Genomic DNA, 27,360 nt, shown 5'->3' with positions numbered 1-27,360 from the left:
TCATCACCATCATCACCATCATGTACCGTCCCACCACTAGCCTCCTCCCCCATGTACCCCAGATCTATGTGAGCCCAGCGGGTTCCTAAAGGTCCAAATCTCTGCTCAGATTCTTCCACAAGACATTCAGACTCTTACAAGTGAAGTCCAAACAAGTGGCATTACCCTGTAAGAGCCCTGTGGTTGCACTCTTTGCTCTGACACACACACGGCCAGGCCAGTTTCACAAGTGTAGCAGGAAGTGTGGCAGGAAGCAGCCGGGCCTTCAAACCCAGCTCCAGTACTTTCAGACTCAGGCTGATTTGATAGAGAAGGGAGCGAGACTCAGAATGTGAAGTGGTCTTATCTTTCAAAGAGGGACGATACCGTCCACCTCAAAGGCGATTATAAAACTTAGAGGAGGGAATAAATACAAACGTCCAGCTGGGTGTCTGGCACACAGTCAGTGCATAAAAAGCTAACTACACAGGTATGGAACTGGGCATGTCATAAATGTACATGTCCCCTTTCTAGGAGAGCAACTGATGGTCTCTGACCATTCAGTGTCACGGACCGAGAACCCGGGTGAAACCAGCCAGTAAGGGGGAAGTAAAAGGCATCAATGTGCCGGCTTACTGAATGCACACTGAAGGACTCTCCTAGGTGCACTGCTGATGTTACTGTCCCTGTGATGGTCACCTGTGAGATGGGCCCTGGGTTGTCAATGGAAGGCGGAGGTGAGGCCACTGGCTGTCACCACACAGCAAAGCTGGAGTTCACACTTGCCCTCTGTGTAATTCCACAGCCTGTTTTCTCCACTGAATTAATACAAGGGAGTGTGAGGCCCGAGGCCCGAGTATGTCATCCTAATTTCTCTACTTCCCTGCAATGTCTGCACATATGCACTCATGGGGCAAGGCTAGCTGGCTGGCTGCCTGGCTACCAAGAGACTCCTCTGGCTTTCCTTGGCCAGGCCCATAGGTGGCACTCTGACACTGTCTGCTGGAGGCACAGCTAGTGTGGAAAAGCCACCAGGGCGCCCTGTTCCCCAGAGCCGAGTCTGCCCCTCAAGCTGGTCACTATACATACAAATGCTCCAGGGGACAGGAGACCCAGCGATGACAGCTCCCTCCCAGTCTGCCACACACTAGGCATGGGTGTTAGATGGGCTTTGGGGTGGTCTTGGAACTCCTGGCTTGCCCACTCCATTTGGATGGGCGCCCTGGGGAGGTGGGAAGCTGGGAAGATCCTGGGGAAGGGGATTCAGCCACAGCTTTGCTGACCCCAGGGAGTCACAGTGAGGGGCTCGGCTATCCAGGGGAAAAACCAGGAACTTTGGAATCATATAGTACTAGGTCCTGTCCCAACCCTACTGCTTATGAGCTTTGGGACATTGAGTCAAGCCCTTTCACCAACCGAGGTGCAGTTTCCACATCTGTAGGTGGGAAATAATGAGCCTTCCTCATAGGGCGTGTCTAAAAAGAAAAGGTGGCTAAAATGCTAAGCAGACTGCTGGCCATGTAGTCCACACTCTATATAGATGTTAGTAGGGAGGCAGGATAACATGATCTAGATAGTGCTGGGTGAGAAGAAAGGAGGAAAAGTTGTTCTGGAATTAGCCTGGATTTCTGGGAAGGACGCCCGGGAGAAATGGCATCTCCATCCCCTTACGGGCTGACCCGAGCCTTTCAACAGTGTGCTGGCTTGGCAGCCCCCAGGTCTTTCAATTCGCCATCCCCGTATCCTTCTCAAACTGGAGCCGGCGCTTCCAGCCCTGGCCACCCTAAGCTGGGGAGGCGGAGGGGAGGGTCTGGAAATGCTCTTGAAGGGAAGCCAGGATAGTGAGTTCCACGGACGCCTCTGCTTGGAAGCATGTGAACTCTCTGAGACTTAACTTCCCCATGTTTAGCAAGGACCATACAAATATTACATTTCCTCCTTATCTCTGAGCGTCACTGTGGAGACTGTAGGGGTTCTCTGTGTTTTGCACGACTGGGAAGCAGTAGAATAGGAGTGTTACTGGCAAAGACCTCTCTGGAGTGACCTGCGAAATGGAGTTCTCCAGGCCGCCCTTGGAGAAGGGAGGGTCAGCAGGGCACAGGGCCCCTCCTGGGGCCATGAATGGTGGGGACAAGGCATCCTGTCTTACCTTGTAGCCATAGGGGCAGGTGCAGCGGTAGAGCTCCACGGGATCCTGGCTGCAAGTCCCGTTGTTCTTGCACGGGCTGGAGAGGCAGGCGTTGCACTTGGCCACAAGGTTGATGTCCACTGGCCCTGGGCAGCAAAACCAGATTGTTGGTAGCAGGTCATGGTCACTGCTTCTTCCCTTCCCCTCCGCTCTGGCCCCATCCTCAACCAGCCGCCAGCTCCTCTCCATCTCCACACACACAGGGCAGTTGGCCCTCCCCAGCCAGCACCATCCAGTCTAGCTAGAGTCCCATTAATGCAGTCGTTGTCCAGTGAGGGAAAAAAAATCACAGTGGGACATCATTCAGAAGCACTTCTGCAGTCAAATCAATTACTATAATTAGCCTGATCCGATTTTGGAGCTAATCTACAAACAAGGCATCATAATTAGAAGCCCCTTGTGTATCTTTTTATGTTCTGGGAGCTCTGGGCCCAGGCTCCATTTGGACCTCCCATTCCTCTGCCCCCAAACACCCCTCCCCATGGAATAGTTCAGGCTAGGCTAAGGAGGGCATGGTGCCTGGGCCAAAGGAAGTCCTCCTCGTGGAACGCTTGAATTGGCAGGAGGAAGGAAGACGTGATGCCGAAAGACACAGCAATGAGGTCAGTGATGGATGGCAAACTGTGCTCAGGCACACGTTGCGTCTATGACAGTTCCAACCGTGTCCTGTTCTCGTCAGCTGTAAAGGCTGGAGGGGTGGACGTCATGGTCCCTGCACAGAGCTTTAGAGATTGGGTTGAGATTAACCCCCGGGGGAGTCTGGCCATTTGTGGGTAGGGGAAACAGAAAGAACGGCCTGATTGAGAGTCTCTACTAGCTGGCTCAACCCCCAGCTTCACATTAGAAAAGGGACACTATCTGTCCTGGATTGCCAGGATTCCCAGGATGCAGAACTTCCAGTGCAAAAACCAGGAAGGTCCCAGCCAAACCGGGATGAATTGGTCACCTCATGGTAGAACCAGCCAAGGTGCTTTTTAAATAACCCTAGCACACCCAGGCTGTACCCCACACCGATTTAATCTAAAACCTAGAGTGTGGGGCCCAGGCACCAGTAAAAAGCTCCTCAAGTGATTCCAAAATGTACAGCTAAGATTGAGAACCACTGTTTTAGAGTGAGCTGGGCCTCTTTAGCATCAATCAAGGCAGATGTTTTGGAAGCAGGAGGAGGAAAATAAAAAATTAGCTTAAAACCAGTGGAATGTTTTCCTGCTTTAAGCAAAACTGTGAGACACATGAAGTTTATAGGGTAATCAAACTATATATGTAAATCAAACTCAAAGCTCTAAGAGATGAGCAAAGGACATTAACAGACAAATACATAATACAAATTGAAAGTACACTTTTGAAAAAAAAAATCAGTTCCCCCAATAATCAAAGAAAAGACAATAGGAGATGTAATTTTTTTAAACCTTTCCAATTAGCGATGAGATGATATGAGATAAAATAATGCAAAAGTCTGATGAAAAATGCACTCAAAGGGTGCTATTTGGGGCATAAAGTGGTTTACAACCCTTTTTGGAAACCAATTGGCAATATGTGTGAAGACCTTAAAGATGCTCACATACTTTGGCTCAGGAGTTTCTGTTCTTTGAATCTTATCTGAGGATATAATTTAATTTTTTTAGAGTAGGGAGAAAGGGGGGGGGAGGGGCAAAGGGAGAGGGAAAGAATCCCAAACGGACTCTGTGTGGAGTGCAGATCCTGATGCAGGGCTCGATCTCACGACCCTGAGCTGAAATCAAGAGTTGGACACTGAACCCACTGAGCCACCCAGGTGCCCCTAAGGATATAATTTTAAATAGAGAAAGAACTTTTATGCATCAGTGGTAGAACACAATTGGAAATACCCAGTGAATACTAAAGGTTCAGAACGAGGAACTGGTTAAAGAAGTTATGGCCAAATATGATAGCCTGGTGGGCAAGAGTGTACTCTGGAATCAGAAAGACCTGGGAGCCTCCTAAGAGAAGTCTTGAGAAGTCACTTCACCTTGGTAAGCCTCAGCTTTCTTGTTTTTTAAAAAATAAGGGTAATACTGAAGTCTGCTGAGAGTGTCAGGGAATTAAATTAATACTTGGAAAGTGAGAATTAAATGAAATAACACACAAAAAAGTGCTTAACACCATGCCCAGCACAGAAGAACGCAGTAGCAGTTTGTTTATCATAATGATGTAGTCGATTAAAATCTCATGTACCAAAAGCTGGCTGTAGTAAAAATGGGGAAATGCGTATGCTTTAAGAATGTTGGGTAAAGGGGGCGCCTGGGTGGCTCAGTTGTTAAGCATCTGCCTTCGGCTCAGGTCATGATCCCAGGCTCCTGGGATAGAGCCCCGCATTGGGCTCCCTGCTCGGCAGGAAGCCTGCTTCTCCCCCTCCCACTCCCCCTGCTTGTGTTCCCTCTCTCACTGTGTCTCTCTCTGTCAAATAAATAAAATCTTAAAAAAAAAAAAAAAAAAAAGAACGTTGGGTAAAGAAACACAGGCCAAAGATTTTTCTCTATGCAAAACTACGTAGAGAAAGAAGTCAGGGAGGAACACATTAGAGATGCCATCAGAGGGACTTTGAGGAGAGAAGACAAAGCATCTGAGTCTCTCCGTGTGGCCCACAGAAGAGACGGGGTGATGGTTACAAACGTCACATCTGTTGAGATGCCCAGCTCCGACGGGCTGTCAGAGACAGAGCAGACCCCTGGAGGTGCAGGGCAGGGTCAGCAGGTACCTTTGCACTGGAATCGGTGGGTGGGGGTGGTGAGCAGGAGTCTGTCGGCCATGGGCTCGGGGCTACTGCAGCGGGCGATGCCAGGCTCCTTGTAACCTGCCTTCACCCACTCTGACAGCCAGCGCAGACTGCAGTCACAGTGGAGTGGATTGGTTCCCAGCGCCCTAGAAGGCAGAGCAGGAAGTCAGGGCCCCCTGCTCAGCTTGGCCCAGAGGCTCCATGGAAAAATAGAATCTTCAGACTCTGGCTAGATTAGGGGTGTCTGACTGGAGGCCCAATGGAGAAGTAGTTTCCACTGGGCTAGTTTCCACCAGACTCCAAATAGTACTTCCAATCCCTCCAGATGTTTCCACCCCACCTAAGGCCCTCCTACCGCCAAGGTTTTGCTCGCACCTACCCTGCTAAGATTCAGTCCTCAACTCAACCCCAATCCTAGCCCTTCCAGGATGCTTCAGAACCCTTGGCCATCTGACTATCTGGCTCCGTTGCCCTACTGAAGGGTCCACTGAAGGATGTACTCTGCAGAGAAGGTGTTGATACATGGTAACCTAGGGAGAAGCTTCCGACCATGGAAAGGGCTCAGAGCATGACACCCCTAGATATGCTGTGTTGGCATCTTGATGATTTTGAGCTACAGGTACTTGAAAAATGGCAGATGCAGGAGGGGCTCTCTGACCTCCCTCTTTCTACCTAAAAGCAAGTCATAAAGTTTCCCGTGAGAAAGATGCCTTCCCTGAACCAAAATGAGAAGATTCTTATCACTAGAGACTGGGAGTCAAAGCCAAATCTGATCTTCCAACAATCCCTCCGCATATTTCCTAGCCACTGCCCTACAACGGACTGCCCCAGCCCAAGGCCCTTTGTCTTGTCCCATCCCCACAATTTCTCATTCCTTGTATAAAAAGGTATATGTTTTTAGGCCCAATGGCTTCTTCAGGTCTTCATTTTCCATTTGAAGACTCCCATGTACACATAAAAATACCCAATACATTTGTATGCTTTTCTCTGGTTGCTCTGTCTTATGTCCGTCTAATTCTTAGACCAGCGACAGGACCTAAGCAGGTAGAAGCTGACTACACCAGTCAGCTTAAAAATGCACAGGACGGGGGATGGCACAGGCTGGTACAGACCTCTGCACAGGGGTGTCCAGACAGAAAATACAAGAACTCTGGCTTATTTTAAAAATCATATCCTTTAGCATTTCTATTTCTTGAATATTTTATAAGGTGCATACATAATGTATCAGTATCACAGTATTTGCATGCAATATGAAAACAATTAAATATGCAAAGAGTTGGTACACAGACTCAAAAATGGTCACTGGCAGAGGTATGTAACAGCTAATATGTACAAACCTCGGCTTCCCCTGCGTAAAATGGGGAGGGAATACCTCATGCAGAGTGGTAGCGAATATGTGCTTTAGAGTCAAGGGGAACCTGGATTTTCACCAAGGTTCTGCAGCTTACTTGCTGTGCAGCCCTTGGACAAAGTCTTTAGTTCTTCTCAATTTAAGTTTCACTGTGTATAATAAGGGGATAAAAATGCTTTATTGCTGTAAGAAGTAAATGAGATAATTCATCTAAAGTGTTTATCACATAGTAAGAGTTTTATGTCAGTTCTTATTAAACATTTACATTGTTTACATAATTGATGATGCCTCTGAAGGCATCTGAAGCAGAGAACACATGAGGTGCACCATGTGGGTACGTTTTTATAGAACGTGTTCTATGCGTACAGAAAGAACATACACTGAAATGGGAACAGGGATGGCACGATCCCTGGCACAATCACGATATTGAGTGGATCCACACCAAGGAGAACTATGGCTACTTACAGATGGGAAAGAGATGTCAGGTCGCTGAAGGAGCCTTCGGGAACGCTGGAAATGTCATTGCCGTGGAGGGTCCTGAAAGTGGAAGCACCGGGCGGAGGTTAACCCCCAGTTATGGTTCTGAGCTCAGCACACTCTTGGGGTCCCAGGCTGGCCCCAATGCCCCTGATTTGTGCTCAGAGCCCCACTGCTCCTAGCAGGAGGTGCCTCCTCCTCCGAGGCAGGCGCCTGCCTATTTCCATGCCCAGCTCAGCAGCGCGGATGTTGGGAGTAGAGGGTTTGGGAAAGAAGAGGATGGAGTTCTGAATCTGACAGGCCCGGGAGAGAATGAGAAACCAGTCCTTTTTAGCTGTGGAACACTGGGTACGTTAACTTTGCTCTTCTGAGCCTCTGTTTTTGCACCTGAAACATGGAGAGGGATGGCTGGAGGCGCTGGAGAGATACCGTGAACAACTGTGGCCGAGACTAAGTTTTAGAGCCCGGCTGCTTGCCTTCAAATCCTGACTCTGCCACTTACCAGCTGTGTGACTCTGGCCAAAGCTATTTACCCCTCTGTGCCTCGGTTTCCTATTGTAAAGCGGGAATGGAAGTAAACAGATTTGTCACAGAAGGTGGTTGTGGGTGCATTAATCCATAAAAAGTCAAGCATTTTCTGTGTGCTAAATGACCACCCATTATTCAGAGTTGTGAAAGAGTCTTGAAGAATGGCTGGTAGAGATCAATAAAGTAGTTCCCTTCATATTCACCTAGAGATTTTGAGCAGATTGAGAAATGTTTTTAATCCCAGCTCAGGTGATAGAGAGAGGGGGGCGCTCAGGTCCTGGGGCGATTCCATGGAGCCGGACACTCATCTGCATGGGGAAGGGTTTGGTGTCAGCCATGACGTATTTTTATCTGGTGCTCGCGTGCCTCCGAGTGTGTTTTCTGACAGCCTGTCCAAGGGGCCAGGCGACCTGCTTGGTATTAATCATACCTCTCTCCGCCTTGTGGTGTAGGAGCTGGGAGCCATTCTTACTTGCGGAGTGGTGGCACATACCACACTTTTAATCAATGCCTGCAGAATAGGTCCATGAGAAAAACCAAATGCACACGGCTCCGGTGCTCAAGTAACAACACTAGTAAATCCACAATTCATGGATTATACCCTCCTTTGAAGGACTAATCATCAACCGCATACAAAAAGTCCCCACACCGATGACTCACTTCGGGTCTGGCCTGTGAAATGCGCAGACACTCAGAGGCTCCGTTAGTGACTGCTGCGCGCAGTCCCCTGTGCTGTGACGGAGCCGGAGCCAAACAAAGGGTGATGAGAGTTGACTGGGGAAGTGTAAACAGGATCATAACTAATGAATATGCCCTTTTGTTTTCCTTTTAGCTGATGTTAGCCTGCCCTGGGTTTTGAGCTGAAATAAAGAGAGGAGCTTACTTACACTTAATACAGAACAGAGGCGTCTGACTGAGCGCTAGAGCTAACACACCAGCAGATTTCCAAGATCCATTCTCAGGGGCTCCGATTCCGTGGGTCTGGGGTGGGGGGCGAGAGAGGCTGCATTTCTAACCAGCTCCCAGGTGATGCTCATGCTCTTGGTCCTCCGAGCCACATTGCGCTGCCCTAGGTTGTCACCCTCATCACCTCAAGCTCCTTCCCTTTCCCTCTCCCCGGGACAGCAGGAAGAAGCTAACCAGTTGTCCAAAGACTGTTGGAAGTAGCTTCTCACCTCCCGGGATAAGAAGGGGCTAGAAGCACTTCCTAACACTTATCAGTATCATTTAGTTTCGAACGCATGTGGTTATTTATGAATCACACCGGCTCCTGCCTGCTATTAGCTTGAATGACTTCATGGCTGCTTGCTGTTCGGCAAATGTGCCCAGCCCTGTTGTTAATCATTTCCGAATGAGGCCTGGGCCCCTGGAGAGGCACGAAGCCCTAATTTAAAAAACACCAAACGACCCAAAGGCAGCTTTGGCGCTGCAACTCCTGCAAGTCACGCTCCCATTTATTATGAGCTGAGCTGCTGAGGTCTCCATAAACTGCAGAGTAACGGGGCTGTAATTTACTGGGACAGCGCTAAAGAAATCTGCCTACACCGCAGGTTCTCGCTCCCGGTTTGGCCCCCCAAAGAAAGACTCTTGCCTGTCCAGCCACCATCCTCAGGGTTGCCAGGGAAGTGGGACAAGTGTTCCTTCCCGGGAAGCACGATCCACCGCCCCACCCCCTGCTTTTCCTCCCCTTTCCCTGACACCTCCTGGGGGCTGCAACTCTGAACTCAGAATGACTCTTCTTCAAGTGCCCAGACTCCTTTTTCCCTGCTGACTCTTCGGAGGGGTTATGGTAAACTTGGGCATTTTGGGTGCGGATGAGGGCATCACTTGGAGTAACACGAAAGCAGAACAATCTCGTGTCATTTCTGGGTTGCCTGAACCTCGGGTCTCTAGACCCCCAGGTGCTCCCGGTATGTGTACGTGATACAGGTGCTCATGGTTCATGTCAAAGATGGCAGGGACGACCGTCATCCCGCATGTGGATGGGGGTGGGTGGGTGAATTCTCTTCTGAGCAGGCTGGGTCACTCTCAGGTGACCTGGGGGTTAAGGCCTGGATCAGACTGCCTGGGTGTGAGTCCCTATTCTGATCATCGCTGGCTGTGTGATTATCTGATTCAACGGACTTAATCTTTCTGTGCTTCTGTTTTTTTATCTCTAAAATGGAGGAATTCTTAGGATCCACTTGTAGTAGATATCTTTTTAGGGGCGTGGGTTGATTGGCATCAATCTCTTTTCGGTAACACTTCCTCCCTTTTCCATGGAGGAGTCACCCTTCTCCACCTCTTAGTCCAGCTGGTTTGGCCTCATGGGCAGAACTATGGCCCAGGTCAGCATCAGCCCAGAGTCACTGAGAGTGGTTTGAGGCTGAGTATGTGACCTAAGTGGACCAATGTGAGACACTTCTGGGGCTTTCTCTGGAACTATTAGGACATTAGGAGACCGTTTCACTCTGAGGAGCGGAAAGAAGCACATTTCTGACAGTACCATCGGAGCACCTGCATCCAGCTCTAGAACGTAATACCTACTACTGCCTTTTTCAGTTACCTGCACTGATAAATTCTCTTCCTGCTTACGGTGGTTTGAACTGATCTTCTCCTCCTTTAGCCAGGAAGGGATCTAACATACTGTTTCCTAAACTAGTTGCAAAGATTCAAAGATAAAATGCAAGTGGTTCAGATGGCGCAGGACTCGGTGCAGGGCCTGCCCGTGAGGCTGCAGTTATGGCTCCCATCGTCATGACTCCTTCCCCTCGAGGCTCCGGGATGTGTTTTGGGGTCAGTCCTCTCAAAACGTTCCCCCCACACAGAGGAAGCCTGAAGCTATGCAGCCTATACGATGCAAAGGCAGTAACGAGTCCCGTGACAGATTCCCAGGCAGGAGAAGAGACACACAGGATTTTGGCAGAGTGACCCTGGGCCCATCACCTTCTGGCCTGTGTCTCCTTCCACTACACTCTTTAGTTCTCATCAGAGGACTCTCTGGGCCGTGTCCCTCCAATCCTCAAGGGAAGTCTGAAATGGGTGGTAAGGAAAAGAGAGAACCTCTGGCTGGGAAGGATGGAATGTGGTGGAAAGAGCACTGGGCTGGGAGCTGGGACCCGGGTTCCCGCCCCGCTTCTGCTCCTGCCTTGTGGCTCATCTGCAGCACTGCTTCCTGCTCTTGTGCCCAGAAGTCACACTCCCCCACATCTGTCGCTCCTCGGGGGTCCCCACGCACATGCCCTTCCTTCCGGGACTCTGTCTAGGGAATTTATGTTCTCCCTGCCTAGAATATTCTCCACTCCCCTCACACGTAGGTAACTCCCACTGGCTTCTCAGACTCAGCCCTGGGAGTAGGGATTCAGAGAGCAAATGGTCTTGGGTTCAAATCCTAACTTTATTCTCTACTGGTTGTGTCGTTTTGGCAAAGTGACTCAACCTTGCTGAGCCTCTGTTTCCTGGTCTGGGGGATGGGGATGATAGTGGTACATTTTTCAGAGGGGTGGTATGAAAAGTGGATATGATAATTAACTAAAGCACGTAGCCCAGTGTGTAGTACACAGACGAGGTTTGATAACTGCCAGTGGCAATTACGATTTTCCTCTCAAAAAGCCTTTTCAATGGATGGCCAAAACTGGGTCACGTGCCTCTCCCGTGTATTCCTGTGGCTCTCTCCCAGGTACCACCATGTGTGGCAGGAGCTTATCTTACTTGTCTGTTTCCTCTTCTAGACCGTGAGCTGAGGACAGGAACTGTGTTTCGTTATTTTCCTCTCTGGTGTTTAGCACAGCATTTAATACATAGTAGGTATTTAGAAAAGGATGAATAAATAAATGTGGGCAAGTCACTAAGCCTTTCTGAATCTGTCTCCTTACTTTATAAATGAGAGGTTTGGATAAGATAATTTATTTTTTTTTAAAGATTTTATTTATTTGAGGAGGGGGGAGAGAGAGAGAAAGTGAGCAGGGGGAGGGGCAGAGGGACAAGCAGACTCCCTGCTAGACTCCCTGCTGAGTGGGAGCCTGATGTGAGGCTCGATCCCAGGACCCTGAAATCATGACCCGAGCTGAAGTTGGACACTTAACCAACTGAGCCTCAGGCTAGAATAATTTCTGAGACTCACTTCCCATTTCTAAAATTCAAAATTAGTTTTATTTTTTGGTAACACCAAAGGGCCACACCAGGACCAGGGTTTGGAGGTCATAAGGAATCACCTTTTGGCTCACCAGAATTGTCGAATGTTCAGTAGCCAGTCAAAAATGGAGTGGGGTTGGGGCACCTGGGTGGTTCAGTCGGTTAAGCATCTGCCTTGGGCTCAGGTCATGATCTCAGGGTCCTGGGATCGAGCCCTGAGTTGGGCTCCATGCTCTTTGGGGGAGCATGCTTCTCCCACTCCCTCTGTCTCTCCCCTGGCTCATGCTCTCTCACTCTCTCTCTCACATAAATAAAGACAATCTTAAAAAAAAATGCAACGGGGTTGGCGCGCCTGGGTGGCACAGTCAGTTAAGCGTCTGACTCTTGATTTCGGCTCAGGTCATGATCTCAGGGTCTTGAGATCAAGCCCCGCATTGGGCTCTGCACTGGGTGTGGAGTCTGCTTAAGATTCTCTCTTTCCCTGTGCCCCTCCCCCTGCTCTAAATAATAATAAATAAATTAATTAATTAATTTAATGGAGTGGGGTTATCTGGGAAGGGAGCAAGCTCCTGGTCTCTAAAGGTAATCAAGCAAAGGGCAATGGAGGCCTTTGCAGAGACGCTAGAGGGAGGACCCATGCAATTGGTAGAGCAGGGATGAACAGCCCCGTGTGCATAAATAGCAAGCACCATCTTCCTCCAGGGACAAGGGGCTAAAAATACTGAGGATGATGAATGATAATCCCACTCCCTCTCTCATGAGCACACACTGAAACAGCCCTCCCAGAGCTAACTGATTCCAGGTGGCCCTCCTGCAGCTGGGGAGTGACAGTTGGGACCACACACACACACACACACACACAAGGCATGTGGCTCAGTGTGGGGCAAAGATCAGGGAACATGCAGATCCCTGAAGAAGAACTAGAATGTCCATGAGAATGTTCTCTTTTAGTTATTTTTAGATTAGGAGCAAACTAGGAAAAGCAAATTTTCACCCCGTGTTTTGTACTCAGGGTTCCCTGACAACTCTGCTGTCTCAGGAATGTATTCATATCCACCCACCAACACACACACACACACACACACACACACACACACACTCACTCACTCACTCTTAAATTGTCAGGTCTTTCTAGAATACTTTGTGGACTTTGTCTTGGCTAAACCCGATGCTTATTCTCTCCCCCACCCCAAACTGCCAGCAGCCATGGATCTGTTGTCATGTCTGAAATTCTCATCAAAGTAAGGAAAACTTTTGGAAATGAGAAAAGAAGACACAAATGCTCAAATGCAATTGTAGATACTACAGCTCCTGATTTCACAAAAACCTACCTTTCCCCCCTAACCGTCTAAATTGTGAATATCCTACTATATTCATTCGTCTTTAACTCTGCCTTCTTTTATGACAGGAACAACTTCACATTAGCAGTTAGCGATCAATGATTTTTTTTTTCATTTGCCTATGTTCCCTCAAAGTCCTTCTTTAGAGTTATAAATGTATGCAAGTTATAATTGTGACATTTATACCAATTAGGTTTACTTTTCCACATAAGGCTATGTGGTAAACACTTCCCCACACTGCTACCTCGTTTTCATCTTTACCTCTTTTAATAATTGCCCTTCATTGACTGCCTGTGTTATGCTTTTCCTTAAACATTTCCCCACTGTGGCGCTTGTAGGTACTATTTAAAATGTAGGTTAAAAATAACAGAGCAACCAAGATCCTAATGCAGAGAACCTTTCCCTCATATTGGATTATTCTTTAGCATAAATTCCTAGCTGTGCAATTACTGGGGGAAAGGATACAAATATCATAAAAGAAACGTCATCCATAAACATTTTTATTTTTCCTGAATTGGCCTTTATGCGGAAAATGGTTGCTCCCCACTGAGGTGGATGGTTGCAACGAGGGCCTCTAAGACCACTTATTATCTATGAGATCCCATGATTCTAAAACGGTGATGCCATAAGCCTACTAATTCTTAATTCAAGATGCAAGCCGAAGCATGTGGTATGTTGCTGTGCGTTCCCAATGAATGAATGAGAGCAGTCTGCAGTGGGACGGACGAGGTGCCTGGGGAGCAGGAAACCCCAATGATGTTCTTGCTGCCACCCTGGGAGACCAGACAAACGGACACGCAAGCATTCTCAGTCTCCCTCCCTTTCCTTTGCTGGGTTGCCCCACCGGAACCACTCAAATTATAAACGTAGGCACATGGGTCCCATGAAAATTGGCAGGCCCCAGCTCCTGGCAGCAAACCCATGCAGAGAACTGGAAGACCAGGATGGGAGACAATTGGTTGGGATTGAGGGGGGATGGTGGGAAGTGGGAGGGGGCAGCAGGACCAGCCCCGGCCCCGGCCAATGAGAGGAGCCCGTCTCCCGCTGCGTTCAACTGGAAACAGGGAAATGGTTCTGCTGATGTTTCCATTCTCATACTCCCCCGAGAAGGTGGATAATAAATAAGGGACAATAACAGATTGCACACTGTCAGCGCGGGCACTTCTTTGCCCCGAGAGAATTGATTTTTAATAAGAGCGCAGATGACATGTGGCGGGAGTTGTTGCTGACACCAGTGTTTTGTGGGCTTCAATAAATCACATCAACCTGGAGGCTCTGGAATGGACGGGCTCATTGGGTGCTGTTTGCTGATTGCTACTGGGTCCTGAGAAGGGTCCCAGGGCTCTGAGTCAGGAGGCTGGATGCTGCAGCCTTCTGACTGCTGGATTTGGGGTCAGTTACAACCTGGACCTTGGTTTTCCCATCTTTACAATGGGCACAATCCCCTCAATCTCACAGCGCTGTTGCAAAGGGTTATAGAGGGCAGTGGCCATGAAAAGTGGCATTTCTGTCCTCATGGGAATATCATTCAAAGGATCCTCCTTTGCCAACAAAATATGCAAGATGACAAGGCACAAAGATCAAGTGATAGATAATAGGGCCTAGGGATGGGGGTGGCCCAGAGAGGTGCCATTCCTGCTCTTGTAAGGTAATAACAAATACCGGTAGTAGCAAGTGAATATTTATAAAGTGTTTGCCATGGGCCAGAGCTATGCTAAAGGCTGTCTGTACATCATCTCATTTAATCATCATAAAACCTTGTGAGATAATTACCACCTGGATTTTACGGAAGACACACGGCTAGGGAGGGGCAGAGCCACGCTTGGAAAGTAGGTAGACTTGTAGACTCTGTGGCCATCTTGTCTTTGCTAGGAACTCACCTGCCTCAGTGGGCTGCCCTCTACCCTGAGTAGGACAGGGTGAGGCAGGTGTCATATGGTGACAAGGTGGGGGGCAGGTATGGAGGCTGCAGAACCCCGTCTAAAGGGGCAGGTCTGCTCAGCTTTGCAAGAATATAGACGGGAGCCCTGGAATGGCCACATCTCTCCATTTTTTTTTTTAAGATTTTATTTATTTATTTGACAGAGAGAGAGAGAGACAGCGAGAGCAGGAACACAAGCAGGGGGAGAGGGAGAGGGAGAAGCAGGCTTCCCGCCAAGCAGGGAGCCCGAGGCGGGACTCCATCCCAGGACCCTGGGATCTTGACCAGAGCCGAAGGCAGACGCTTAATGACTGAGCCACCCAGGCGCCCCATCTCTCCATTTTCTAAGATTAGAAATTAGGATTTGTATGAGAAGCCTCCTGATGTTTAACTGTTAGCAACTTATTAAAACTTTGTTGTTTTGAAAAGATACTCTGTGAGCCAACTGACTCTACAGTGGCTAACTCATAGCTGTCTGTGAGCTGAACCAGACATCTGGGCTTCTAGTTTGTGACCTCTGATACACCCTGCAGAGGTTCACAGTGTTCACGCTGCCCCTCTAAAGCCAGAGGGACCAATAGCGGAGTGGTCCTCAGCACTGTGGCCACAAACCACACATTTGTGCTCTACTAGGGCGCAGAATACAACTGCCTATGCTAATCCTCACTAGGGAGGTGCTAGTGACCTCACTGTGCACAAGAAGCAGCAGGAGCTCAAGAGTGGCTTGTGATTTGTGCTGGCCCGTGGGAGCACCAGGCTGGGGAGGTATGGGGGTGGATAGGAGCACTCAGCACTGCATGCTGGGCTTGGTTAAGCACAAGAGGGCTTCGGGGCTCTGGGGCACTCACAGCACTCGGAGAGACCGCAGCCCGTCGAAGGCGTGGACAGGGATGCACCGCAGCTGGTTGTAGCTCAGGATCCTGTGGAAGAAGACACAGGTGCGCTCTTGGCCATTCCTAGTCTCAGCTACTTACGGCCGTACTGTCCACTCTGCGGACCAGTCAAAGCAAATGGTTTCTTTATCTTCCTAATTTTCAGATATTGACAAAAAAACCCATCCCAACAATAAAGGGAAGAGAAACACCTTCCACCGCTCCAGAAAGTTCACTGGCTTTGTTTCCCCAGCTTCCTCTCGTGTTCCACGGCAGGCTGGCCTCCTAACCAGCTTTGCCATCACCTCTCTCTATTGTCAAATGGTCAGTGCTCACAGTGTGCCGAGCTAATGGGAAATAAATGGATCTGAGCAAAATATAATTGTGTAGGGAAACCCTCCACTGGGAAAGAAAATTCACAAATCACAGAAGGTATTCCAAAGAGGGCCTTCTTCAGAAGTAATTAGGCGTTAGTTCCTCTCTAACTGCCCAGACAGTAGAGTTCTGCCCTACTTTATTTGCCTTCTGATGATTAAGGTCTGCTCTACGTGGGGCAGCCATAGCCCCGAGGATCACTAGAGCAGAGAACATAGGCCTGAGGGGGCAGGGAGAGAGGGTGGCCACATGCCACTGACAGCCAAACCCATGTTACACGCAGCACCCCACTGTACTCACAGGGTGGAGAGGTGAGACATGTTACTGAAGGTGTAGTTGGTCAGCACGCCAATGCTGTTGTTGCTCAGGTCACTAGGAAAAGTAAAATAGAAGGGCATACTTTACTGTTAGTTGCATCTGTAGGGGGTCATTCCCAACTTTCACACATTTGTGTATGCCTGCTGTCTGTCCGTCCGTCCGTCCATCCATCCATCCACTCACCTATCCACCCATTCATCCAATATTTTCATTCAAGATTTATTCAATCCCTCATTCAAGCGTTTGTTGTTCATCCACCCATCCATTCACCTAGTCAACCATTCAATTAAAGTCTATCCTTCCATCTCATCCTCCCGGCAACACAGAACACACGAGATCTCTCCTTATTCTAGCGTCATTTCCCCCAGGTCAATCCTTTCTTCCACTGTTCCTCTTTCACTTCTGGCATTCATTTGTCCCATCTTATCAGAATCTCTCTTAGGAGGAATGAGGTTGGTGGGGGTGTAGTGCTCTGCCAAATACAACCTCCAGCTTCTCTTCAGGGACAACTATCCCAAGCACTGGTGTTAAATAGTAGCTGCACATTAGAATCCCCTGGAGAGTGTTTATACCCTCCAAGGCCTGGGTCCCATGTCCAGATATTCTGGTTTATAAATCAGATATTCTGATTTAATTGCTTGAGGATGGTTTGGAGCATCAGTATTAAACAAACAAATTAATCAGCTGAGGGTGAGAACCATTGCTCTAGAGCAGTGGTTCTCGACTCAGGGCACATTTGCTTCCCCAGTGACATGTGGTAATGTCGGGAGACATTTTTGGTTGTCGCTACTTGAGGAGGGACGCTACTGGCGTCTCATGGGTAGAGGCCCTGAGATGCTGCTGAACATCCCACAGTGTCCAGCACAGCCCCACAACCCAGAATGACCTGGCCCCAAATGCACACAGGGCTGAGGTGGAGAAATCTCACCTAGAGGCTGGTTTGGGGGATAGGTAGGAAGCCAGGCTGAATGAGGTGACAGGTGGCTTTCTTCCACCCTTCTTCAGTAGCCCCACTTTCCCAAGGGCAACAGTGATTCATTCTGAAAGAACTCTCCTTCTCCCCCTGTGGACTGGCTCCCTGCTCCCTGAGCAGCCAGGGTGATCTTCCAATGACCAGTCGCCCAAGGAATTATTTTGTACCCTTATGGTTCCCCTCCTGGCAAGGCAGTGAGGCTGTCAGGGTTTGGCAAAGCTCATGGACCATCTGGCTTCCTGGGCCCCACCCATGCCCCGCAGCCCTGCTCCTCATTTGGGAGTTTTTCCTGGATCTTGGCCGACTTGGAGCCGGTAGGAGCTACCACCTGAAGGAACCTCAATTTGAACCATCTACTTGGAACATTTTCTAGCCAACTAGAGGAGGAAGAAGAAATGCTCATTTAAGCTTCTGGCAAACCTGTGTGGCCACAGCTTACAAGAAACTGGAGACTGGGGAGTCTCAGGGTTTAACTGGGGCCCCAGAAAGTCAGAGGCTCCCCCACCTGTCCCTAAGCCAAGAAGTAAGGTGATGTGGATGGTCAGTGATGACAGGCTCTGGGTATTTCTGTGTGTAGTTCTCACTGGTAAGGCCTGGCACATCAGAATGGCTCACGCCTCCCAGCTGCCTCTCTGCTCCACCCTGGGAGAAAGCGCAGGAACACCATGGAGCCCACAGACCGTCCTCCCTTACCCTCCACGTAGTTTCCTGAGCTCCCCCAGGAGAGAACATTACAAGCCCCGCCCCCCCGCCCTGCCCGGCTCCTTACATAAGTGTCAGGTGTCGGAAGGCGGACAGCTCCCTGGGCACGGCTGTTAAGTGGTTTCCTTCCAGGTACCTGAAACAGAAGTGCAGAGTGACGCCTGGTCAAGAGACACTGCATACATGGTCATTTCTCAGAGACCTCTCCTCCAACTTTCTGGGCTAGGTAGGGCCTCTGTTTTGCTCTCTCAAAGCTCCTTTTCTCCCCTGCCCCCACCTCAAAGCACCTACTACATTTGTCATTTAATATTGATTTGTGTGATTATTCAACGAATGACACTTTTCCCCACTGGACCACTATCCTCCATGATGGCAGGGCTGTGCCTGAAACTGTCCAGTGTTGGACCCCCCAGAGTGTGTACAGAGCTGTCACACAGTAGGTGTCCCGTAAACATTTCCTGAATACATAAAGCACTCACTCTGTGCTCAGCCCTCACAGTACTCTCACATGGCAAGGATTCACACCTGAGGAAACAATTTCAGAGATGTTCAAACACTTGCCCAAGGTCATACAGCGAGTGAGTGTCTGAGCGAGGATTCGAACCCAGGTCCCTCTGACTACAGTCTTACCACAGTTCCTATGGCCTCTACTTAGCTCCCGGAGGGCACAGGAGAGCTGAGCCGCGATTCCTGTTAAGAGCCCTAATTCAGGCTCGCGTATGTCCGATGTGCACCGGAAGCTGAGGAAAAAGGGCATGTTCCTGGAGCACTGTGCTGTGGTTCCCGGCAGGATGACTGCCTGTGGGGGGGGTGTACCAACAAATGGAGACTCCTGCTGGACAGGCAAAGGTTGAGCCTAGACCTGACTGGACTTCAGGGTCCTGCACTGACCTGCTCACCTAGGATGAGGCCACCTCCTCCAACACTCGAGTGTGCTTGAGGACAAGAGAAGGAAGTCTTGTTTTGATCATGAATTACAAAAGTGACGACTGCCCTCAAGAGGTGACATGGGCCAATTCATTCACTGCCATCCTTGCTGTAAACTCCTTCCCCCTGAGCTTCCTGTTGCTCTTGGGACAAAATGACAAAACCTTGAAGATGGCTTACAATGCCTGCTCTGGTCTCCTGGGCGAATCTCCCTTGACATAAGGCCCCTAGAGCTTCCTCTCAGAATGGTGTTGATGCCCACAGGTGCAGAGCCTGCCTTAAGCTCCAAGAGGGCAGACCCTCCATCTTTATCTGTAGCCCAGGGCTTCTCAAACTTTAACATAGGTCCACATCACCTGGGATCTTGCTAAAAGGCAGATTCTAATCTGGTAGGTCTGTGTTGGGTTGGAGAGTCTGCATTTCTAACAGGCTGCTGGGTGAGGGTGGGCAGTGCTGGTCTGCAGGCTGCGTTTAGAGTCCCAAGGTACCGGCACACCACCTGGCATCCAGCAGACCCACCACCAAATGGTTGAATGGGATGACATGGGTTAAAACAGGATAGGAGTGAGTTTGTCAATGACCAAATCAGGCTTAGCGTTAAGGACAAGTTGGAATGGGTGTTTCCTTAAATTAGGGCCAAGTGACTTTATTTCCAGGGCTGGCCTCTGGGAATCCTCATGGCTCAGAGCACTGGGCAGGACCCCATATGGTCTGAGGTTGCCATGGCATGTTGGATTGCTGTCCCTTTGGTCCAGAATCCTTTGTGGCCTACCTATTATGTGTCAAGAGCTATGCTACCCGAGAGGGGTAGATACAAAGATGAACCGGAGTCCCTTTCTGCCTTCAGGGAGCTTGATCATCTGGCCTAAAATTCAGCCACATACACTTAGAGCATGCCCTCAGGCAGAGGAGCTAAGAGAAATGTATTCCCTGATGCATTCATTTGTTCAGGCAGAAATGTTTACTGGGCAACTGCAGTGTGCCACGTAGTGTATATCCTGGTGAAGACAGGCGTGATGCCTACCTGCTGGCATTTAAAAATCTAATGTGGAGAGGAAGGGGGAGGGAGAGGGGAGGAGGAGAAGTTGGCGGGGGGAGAGAGAGAGAGGACATACACAGAAAGCGACATAAATTACAAACTGTGATGCGTGCTCTGAAGGAAAGGAACAAAGTTCTGGGATGGAGTCACAGCTGGGGCGGGGATGCTTGGGGTGGCAGGAGCAGGGGGGGAGGCACAGTCAGGCAAGAGTGAGGCCTGTGGAGGGCCCTGAGCCTGGGTGTTGTTGAGGCAGAGAAAGAAGGCCGGGGAGGCCGGTCTGGTGGGCTAAGGGAGATGGGCAGATCACCCTGAAGCCTTGGAGGTGGGTTTATTCCAAGTGCAGTGAGTGACCACAGACGGGTTGCAGGGGGCTGGTGTCGCAGGAGAACTTACCCTGCGTTCACCCTTCTGCTCTGCCCTGAAGGACCGGTGGCAGGGCATTCACATTCTGTGTGGACACTGGCCCTGTGGCTCAACAGTGGTGGCAAGGAGCCGGCGTGTGAAGAGCTTCCAGCCTTCTCTGCTGGGCAGGGAGGTTCTGTGGGTGTGGCGGGATTCTGGGGTCATGCTGGGCCACCTGCCCTCAGGGAGTGTTTTGGGGACAGTGTGGCATGGAGGGAGGGAGGGAGGGAGGGAGGGAGCTGGATGAATGAGCAGGGCTGGTGCGGAGGCACCGGGCCAGGGAGCGTCTCTGCTGGAGGGAGGCTAATTAACCACGAGGGAGCCACTTGAAGGGGTCTAGCCTCGGGCTGGCAGAGACGGCTCACCCTCTTCCATGCTGCTCATTCTCTCACTCTCGTTTGTTTACTACAACTACTTAGCAAACTTGAGGCATCTAAGATGAAATCCAGAATAAGATACCACAATCCCAAGTCTCCCTGCTGGGATGTTTACAGAAGGGCCCATGACAAGCACATCTGAAGCAAGTTACTTAACCTCACAGACAAGGAGACATAGTGACAAGGAAAATAACAACACAGAAACAACAGGTGCATAGTCTAGTACTATGGGATCCAGAGACTCTGGTCTGTTATCCAATCCTCTCGAGAGGATCTTGCTGGCTGTTTGGTCCATTTTGTTGACAAGAACACTGAGGCTCAGTGAGGGAGGAGTGAGTCCAGGAGCCAGGATCTAAACTCAGGTCTGCTGGGCTGCAAGGCCCAAGAAGTCAAACCCATGCTATTTCAGCTCTCCACCTAGAGCTCCTTATTTTCGCCTTTGGCCATCTCTGTCCTGAGAGGATTCACTCTACCACAGAACTTACTCTCTCACCTCCCCTAGAACAGAAGCTGCATGCAGTAGGGATCTGGGCCACTTCTGTTTCCTGTTGCATCCCCAGAGCACAGTATAGGGCTTAGTGCACAGATGGACCTCAAATATTTGCTGAATGAATGAATGAACGAATGAAGAGAAGGGCTGTTTATAGGGCCCTGGATTAAAGAAACAAAACAAAACCAAACAGTGGTTTCAAAGAATGCCCTGTGCCTTGCCCATGTCCATCCGTAAGGCAGGCCATACTCTACAGATGATTGTAGATGATACAGATTTGCTGAACAGTTGAATGAACACATAAAATGACCACTGGAATTCAGGGAGGCCGACAGCATGCTCATCTGACACAGGGAGCTTCCGGGGGTGGGGGTGGGGCTGGAGGATGGGCAACGTGACACAGATGCTTCTGGAAACTCTGGGCCTGCCGTGACAGTTCCCCAGGTTCCAACCTGGCTTTGATCAGTGCTCTGCCGATGCTGACTGGATTGGCCTTGCTCCCTGCTTAAAATCCTTCCTTGGCTTCCACTGCTTGCTAGAGAAGGACTACCTGAATCCTGCCCAAATCCTTCCAAGCTGTCTGTGGCCCATCCTAGATCAGTCAGGGTTCTCTAGAGAAACAGACCAAATGGAGAGAGAGACACGCATGCACACATATAAATACATATATACAGAGGAAGAGAGAATTTGTTTTTTAAAAATTTTAAAAAAGATTTGAGAGAAAGAGAGAGAGAGAGAACACACATGCATGCAGAGAGGGGCAGAGGGAGAGAATTCTCAAGCAGACTTCCCGCTGAATGTGGATACTGACATGGGGCTCAATCCCAGGACCCTGAGATCATGACCGGAGCCGAAACCGAGAGCTGGCCGCCCAACCGACTGAGCCACCCAGGCGCCCCAAGAGAGAATTTACTTTAAGGAAGGGACAGCAGATTGGAAACTCAAGTAGGACTTCTGTTAAGATCTTAAGGCAGAATTCCCCCCTTCTGCAGAAAACTCTAGTTTTTTTGTTTTTAAGGCCTTCTACTGATTATATGAGGCCTACAGCCTCATTATTCTGAGTAATCTCCTTTACTTAACTGCATCCACAAAATACCTTCTGGGCAACACGTGGGCACCACAGCCCAGTCAAGTTGACCCATGAGATTCACCGTCCCAGGCCCTGCCTGCCTTTCCTGTTTACCCCACAGCAAACCTTCCCTTGGCCTCAGCCCCGCCCCCTGAATGCTCCATGCTCCTTTTGGGGGGCAGGTCTGGGAGCATGTGTGTCCCCCCCCTCCTCGCTAGTTCACTCCAACGGCTGCTCAGAGCTCAGCTGGAACACTGCCTCCCCGACATCATCCCCCACACCCACTGCGGACATGACAGGCTACTCAGTCCAAGCTCTCGGTGCAATTTCTTCCCAGCATCTCACCCCCCATGACGTCCACGTGTGAGTCTGTGATTAGTGGGGTGGAGCCGTGGCTGCTTCCTGCAGCATCCCAGGATGCTGGCTGGCAGCAGATGCTCAGGAAACGCCATCCGTGTGATGCAAACCCCAGTAGTCCCCAGGGAGAGCTGCGTGCGGCCTGGCAGGGCTGAGGGGGGCCCGTGTGGGAGCCGCTCTAAGGGCACCGTGTCCCTGGCAACCTGGTGTTGTGGCACAGAAGACACGGAATCAAAAGGCTTCACTTCACAAATACAGAGGTGGCTGTGTGGGAAAGCTCTCTTTGTGCAAAGCCCTTCATGAAGACTCTGAACTCCAAAATTCCCTGTAGCCTGCAGCCCCGGCCCCAGAGGGATGCTTTCAGGAGACGGCATTCGTGCCCTGCCATCCTCAGAAGGATCAGAGCTTCTCCAGCGGGTAAACCTTTGTGTTGATCTGCATTTAAATGCTCCGTTTTAGCCCCAGCTCGCAGGAGGACCCGGCTGCCTCACATGAAAATCCACAAAGAGCTCTGTCGAAGGGATAACCCCCACTTCTGTTGGGAGCTTTATGGCGCAGATAAGTGCCACATGCAGAGCTCTCGGACCCGCTGAATGGAGAAGGAGAAGGGCAGTTGCCTTCAGGAGCCCCCACTCATGGCCAGGGTTTCCAGCAGGGGCCTAGGATGATGTGGCTCTCGCTCAGGAGTCAGGCAGCCCAGGCTCACATCCTGGCTCCACGAGCTAATAGCTGTGTGACCTTGGGCAACTTACTTCACCTCTCTGAGCTTGCATTTCACTTGCAAAAGGGGGCTTATCATGATCGCCATCTGGAAGTGATTATGAGGATTAAATGAGTCTCTGTGAAAGCCCTTGGAGCAGTGCTCAGCACAGTGGTTTTCAGTGTGTTTTGAATACACACACACACACACACTCACTCACTCTCTCTCCATCCAATAATACACATGAATATTGGAAAACAGATAATGATCCCCTTGCTGTCTATTCTCTATTCTTCTTCCAGAATAATATTTCTAAAATAAGAGTCGCATCATGTCACTTTCCTGTTTAAAATTCTTCCTTGGCTCCCGCATTTCTCCTGGGATAAGGAGTCAGCCCTCACCATGGCCTACAGGAAGTGCAGATCCTTCTTGAGTTTTCAGTACACACCAGTCTCTTTTCCATTCTATTTGCTCCATTACTGGTCTTCTGGTCTTCTAACTTTAAGATCTTTCCACATTTGGGTCTTCACAAAACATTTTCTTTCTTTCTACTGCTCTGCACGTCCTGCCCCCGCCCCCTTTTCCTGGGAAACACTATTCTCTGTCCTATCTGAAATGCCTGATTTCCTGATTAGCCTTCTTACATCCTAAGTTTCTGACACCAGGGGTCTTATCTGTCACATTTGCTGCTGTGTTCCCAGCTCCTGGGACATTATCTGGCACGATGAACTCAGTGAACACCTGAATGCGTGAGGAGGGCTTCTCTCCGCTTGTGGCCTGTGCTCCGGCCTCCCTCAGTCCCTCCCACAGATGGCCGTCACTGCCCGATAGCCTCGAAGTGTCCTCTACTGAAGCCATCTGCCGAGGGCTTCTCTGGGCCAAGGCCTGTGCCAGGACTCCTAAGTGCTGCTCTGCTCAGAGCCAGCTGCCCTCCAGCTGGCTGCAGGCAATTTCTGTCCCTTCCCCAGGCCAGAGAAAAGCAAGAATATAGTCAGCGCTAGGCACTTGCGCTCTAAAGTGCTCTGGGGAACCTGCCGAGCAGGGGTGGGGTGGGGAGGTGCCAATATGCAAAGAAAGCAGCAGCTGGTATTGCCAGACAGGGCACGGCTGTCAGGACGGGCCCAGCTGGAACCAGTGACAGGTCCCTCTAGCATCATGGCAGGGGCGCCAGGTTTGCCTTGTCCCCGCTGAAATGCAGGTGGCAGGTACCAAGGAGACGCGTGACGGTCTCCTGCAAATCAACGAGCCAGGCCACTGGGCAGAGCACACGGGGGACCCAGGCCTCTGCCAAAGGGAGTATTGAGTGGCTAAAGGATGGAGCTTGGGGTCAGACAGCCCTGGGCTCGAGTTGATGTTCTGCTGCTTCTTGGCAGTGTGATCTCAAGAAATTCTTCAACCTTCCCGAGCCCCAGTTACCTTCTCTGCAAAATGGGAGTAGCAGTACCTGCCTTGTAGGATTCCTGGGAAGATTAAGTCAGATCACGTATGGAAACCATCGACCACAGTGCCTGGCACACGGTACATGCTCGGATTGCTGGCTGTGGTGGATCGCAGCCGGCCAGACACATCTTCCCTTGGTTTCCTAAAGCCTGGGGTGGGCAGAACCGCCTGTGCTCCTCCCTGTCCCAGAGCACATCCTGTCCCTGCCACTCCTCTGTGCTTGTCACTTCCTACGTTGCTCTGCCCCTTCTCTAGCATGCACCTCTGTCGCCCTAGATTTGAGCTGCTTGCTGTACCCCAGACCCCATCTTCGGGCCCCCTCGAGTAAACCAGTGCCAGGCCAGGTTCTACCCCCTCCTTCATGCAGGGCATTCTTCTCATTAGCTCCTGCTGTATTCAGTCTCACAGAGCTTTGTCTCAGCCTGTGCCCTGGTGGTTAAGCCCCAAACCCTTTCAAGCCTCCTATCAGTGCTGTGGATGTGTGCATCCATGTGTCCACATGGATGGATGTACACGGTACCGTGCGTACCGTGAGCCTGCGTCCCAGGATGTCCACAGACTCCACACCCCAGCAGAAATCCCCTCTTCCAACAGTGGTGCCTGGGGGAGATATGTCATCCTTCCCTTCTCCTCTCCTCGGGATGTCAGTGGTGGGACAACAAATCCATGCTCACAGTCCTCACACGGAAATTAGTTTCAAAATTTCCTGGATATTAAGGAGTGGACTGCAGGAGATGCTGGGGGGGCGCATTGTTTGCTGGCACTAGATTCTCATTCTCCTCTCTAGCCCTCAGGAAGATGTGGATTTACAGGGTTTGCTTCTAGAATCAGGAAGGTCTGATGTTAATAAAAATCCCCTTAAATGCAAGCCAAGAGAGTTTTTAGGTCTCACTTCTTCCGGAATGGCAAGCCTGAGTCTACGAGGCTCATGGCCCAGCAAAAACAGAACTTTTCTGAAGCTGATGAGGGCCTACCTTTGCAGACTGAATTTGTGTCATCTACCTTGGGGGCTGATATGTCTGCTTCTGCCCTGCTGTCAGTAAGCTTTTGTAGGCTTGCTTCTAAATCAGGACCCTGGTGTTGACTTCCACCAGGGGTCCGGATTGTTTGCCTGCTAGTGTGTAATTACCTGAGTGGTTCTTAAAGTGTGGGCCACGGGCCACTGGGGCTCCTCTAGACTTTTTCAGGGCTTTGTGAGACTGGAACTACTTCTTTGATAACATTAAAACATTGTTTTCCATTTATACTGTGTGAGGAAAATTGCTGGCACCTCAGTATGAATCAAGGCTGTGACACCACATGATAACAGTGGTCACTATATTCTTCCCCTTTAAGTACATGCAGGTAAAAAAAAAAAAAAAAGCCAGTTGCACTTCAGAATGCCCTCCGTGAAGCAGTGAAAAATTATTAATTGCATTAAACATCAACCCTTGAACACACATCTTTTTAATATTCTGCGTGGCAAAACAGGAAACACGCATAAAGCATTTTGGCTTTGGTTTTCCAGAGAAAAAGCTCCGGTGTCACTGAGTTACAAGCTGAACTAGCCGTTTTTTAAAATTTTCTTCCATAAAACACCATTTCTGCTTAAAAGAATGACTAGCAAACAGGTTATTCTGGGATGGGTATTTAGTAGACAATGTCTCAAAAGTAAAAAAAAAAAAAAAGCCTGTCACTTCCAGGAAAACAACTACTAGTACTTACTGGCAGTGATAAAATTTAAGCTTGCTTCCAAGTGAAAATTAAAAGTTTAGAAAACTTGTAACTACTACACTGAGCAGTATCCCTTCACTGGGAGACTCTTCTGAGGGGATCTGTGGTGATGTTACTGGCTAGGACATTTTTGATACTGTGTAATGCAAGGTGCCAACTTCAGGAAGATCTGCATAACTCAGTGAACCAGTCAGTATCTTCCCAATGACCAGTGCACACTGTTACAAGATCCTTCATGCGGGAAAGCTCCATTCAAGTAACAGAGTATAGAAAGTCCATTGATGTGGTTTTGGGTTCCACACAACAACTGGCCTTTAAGAAACTTCCACCATGTGATTTTGGTGTATCATCAAAGAAGAATATCCACAATTATTTGGGAGGGCTATTAAAATTCTCCTCCCTTTTCCAACTATATGTCTATGTGAAGCCAGATTTTCTTCTTGTACTTGACCTAAAACGTCATACCACGACAGAGGGAATACCGAAGTGGTCATGAAAATCCAGTTGCCTTCTACCACATTTGTAAAAATGTCACTCTTCTCAATTAAATTTCTTTCGGTTTGTTTTTCATAGAAGTTTGCTGTTTATATAAACATGTAATGAGTAAATTATTTCTAAATGGATTAATAAACATTTAAAAAAATTTCTCAGTAGTACTTTCCAATATGGTAAATATCAATAGCTATAACCACATAAACAAAAGCAGAGTCCTCATTGCTTTTGAAAAACCTAAAGGGGTCTTGAGACCCCAAATTTAAGTACTTCTGGGGTAGGGGCAAGAGCATGGGATCTGGGGTCAGACCAAGCTGCCTTCTGATTCTGATTGGCTGCTTTACTGGAGATGAGGCTTGGGGAGCGGCTCTTAGTTCTCAGCACTGAGAGAGAGCCAGGGGGACTGCATGCCTACCTCAGTGACTGCTTGAACCAGCAAGGGTGAGAGCCGCAAAAGTCCCAGGTGACCCTCACTCAAGAAGA

At 49.6% G+C, this 27,360-nt stretch overlaps 1 protein-coding gene across 2 annotated transcripts in view; it reads right to left on the bottom strand.

The window, feature by feature from the left end:
- SLIT3 (slit guidance ligand 3) overlaps window positions 1-27,360 on the bottom strand; it is a 592,929-nt gene that overhangs the window by 32,976 nt on the left and 532,593 nt on the right. For both annotated transcript variants that reach the window (XM_025867066.2, XM_073890157.1), the window contains 6 exons: window positions 17,939-18,007; window positions 16,179-16,250; window positions 15,480-15,551; window positions 6,718-6,789; window positions 4,884-5,047; window positions 2,129-2,253 (listed from right to left, as the gene is read on the bottom strand). In XM_025867066.2, coding sequence (XP_025722851.1) covers window positions 2,129-2,253; window positions 4,884-5,047; window positions 6,718-6,789; window positions 15,480-15,551; window positions 16,179-16,250; window positions 17,939-18,007 — 574 coding nt within the window. The remainder of the gene's footprint in view (window positions 1-2,128; window positions 2,254-4,883; window positions 5,048-6,717; window positions 6,790-15,479; window positions 15,552-16,178; window positions 16,251-17,938; window positions 18,008-27,360) is intronic.

Source organism: Callorhinus ursinus, unplaced genomic scaffold, assembly GCF_003265705.2.
Source record: "Callorhinus ursinus isolate GAN/ISIS: 27379988/994484 unplaced genomic scaffold, GSC_fseal_2.0 scaffold3, whole genome shotgun sequence".
Taxonomy (NCBI): domain Eukaryota; kingdom Metazoa; phylum Chordata; class Mammalia; order Carnivora; family Otariidae; genus Callorhinus; species Callorhinus ursinus.
This window is presented reverse-complemented; position numbering and strand designations above follow the sequence as displayed.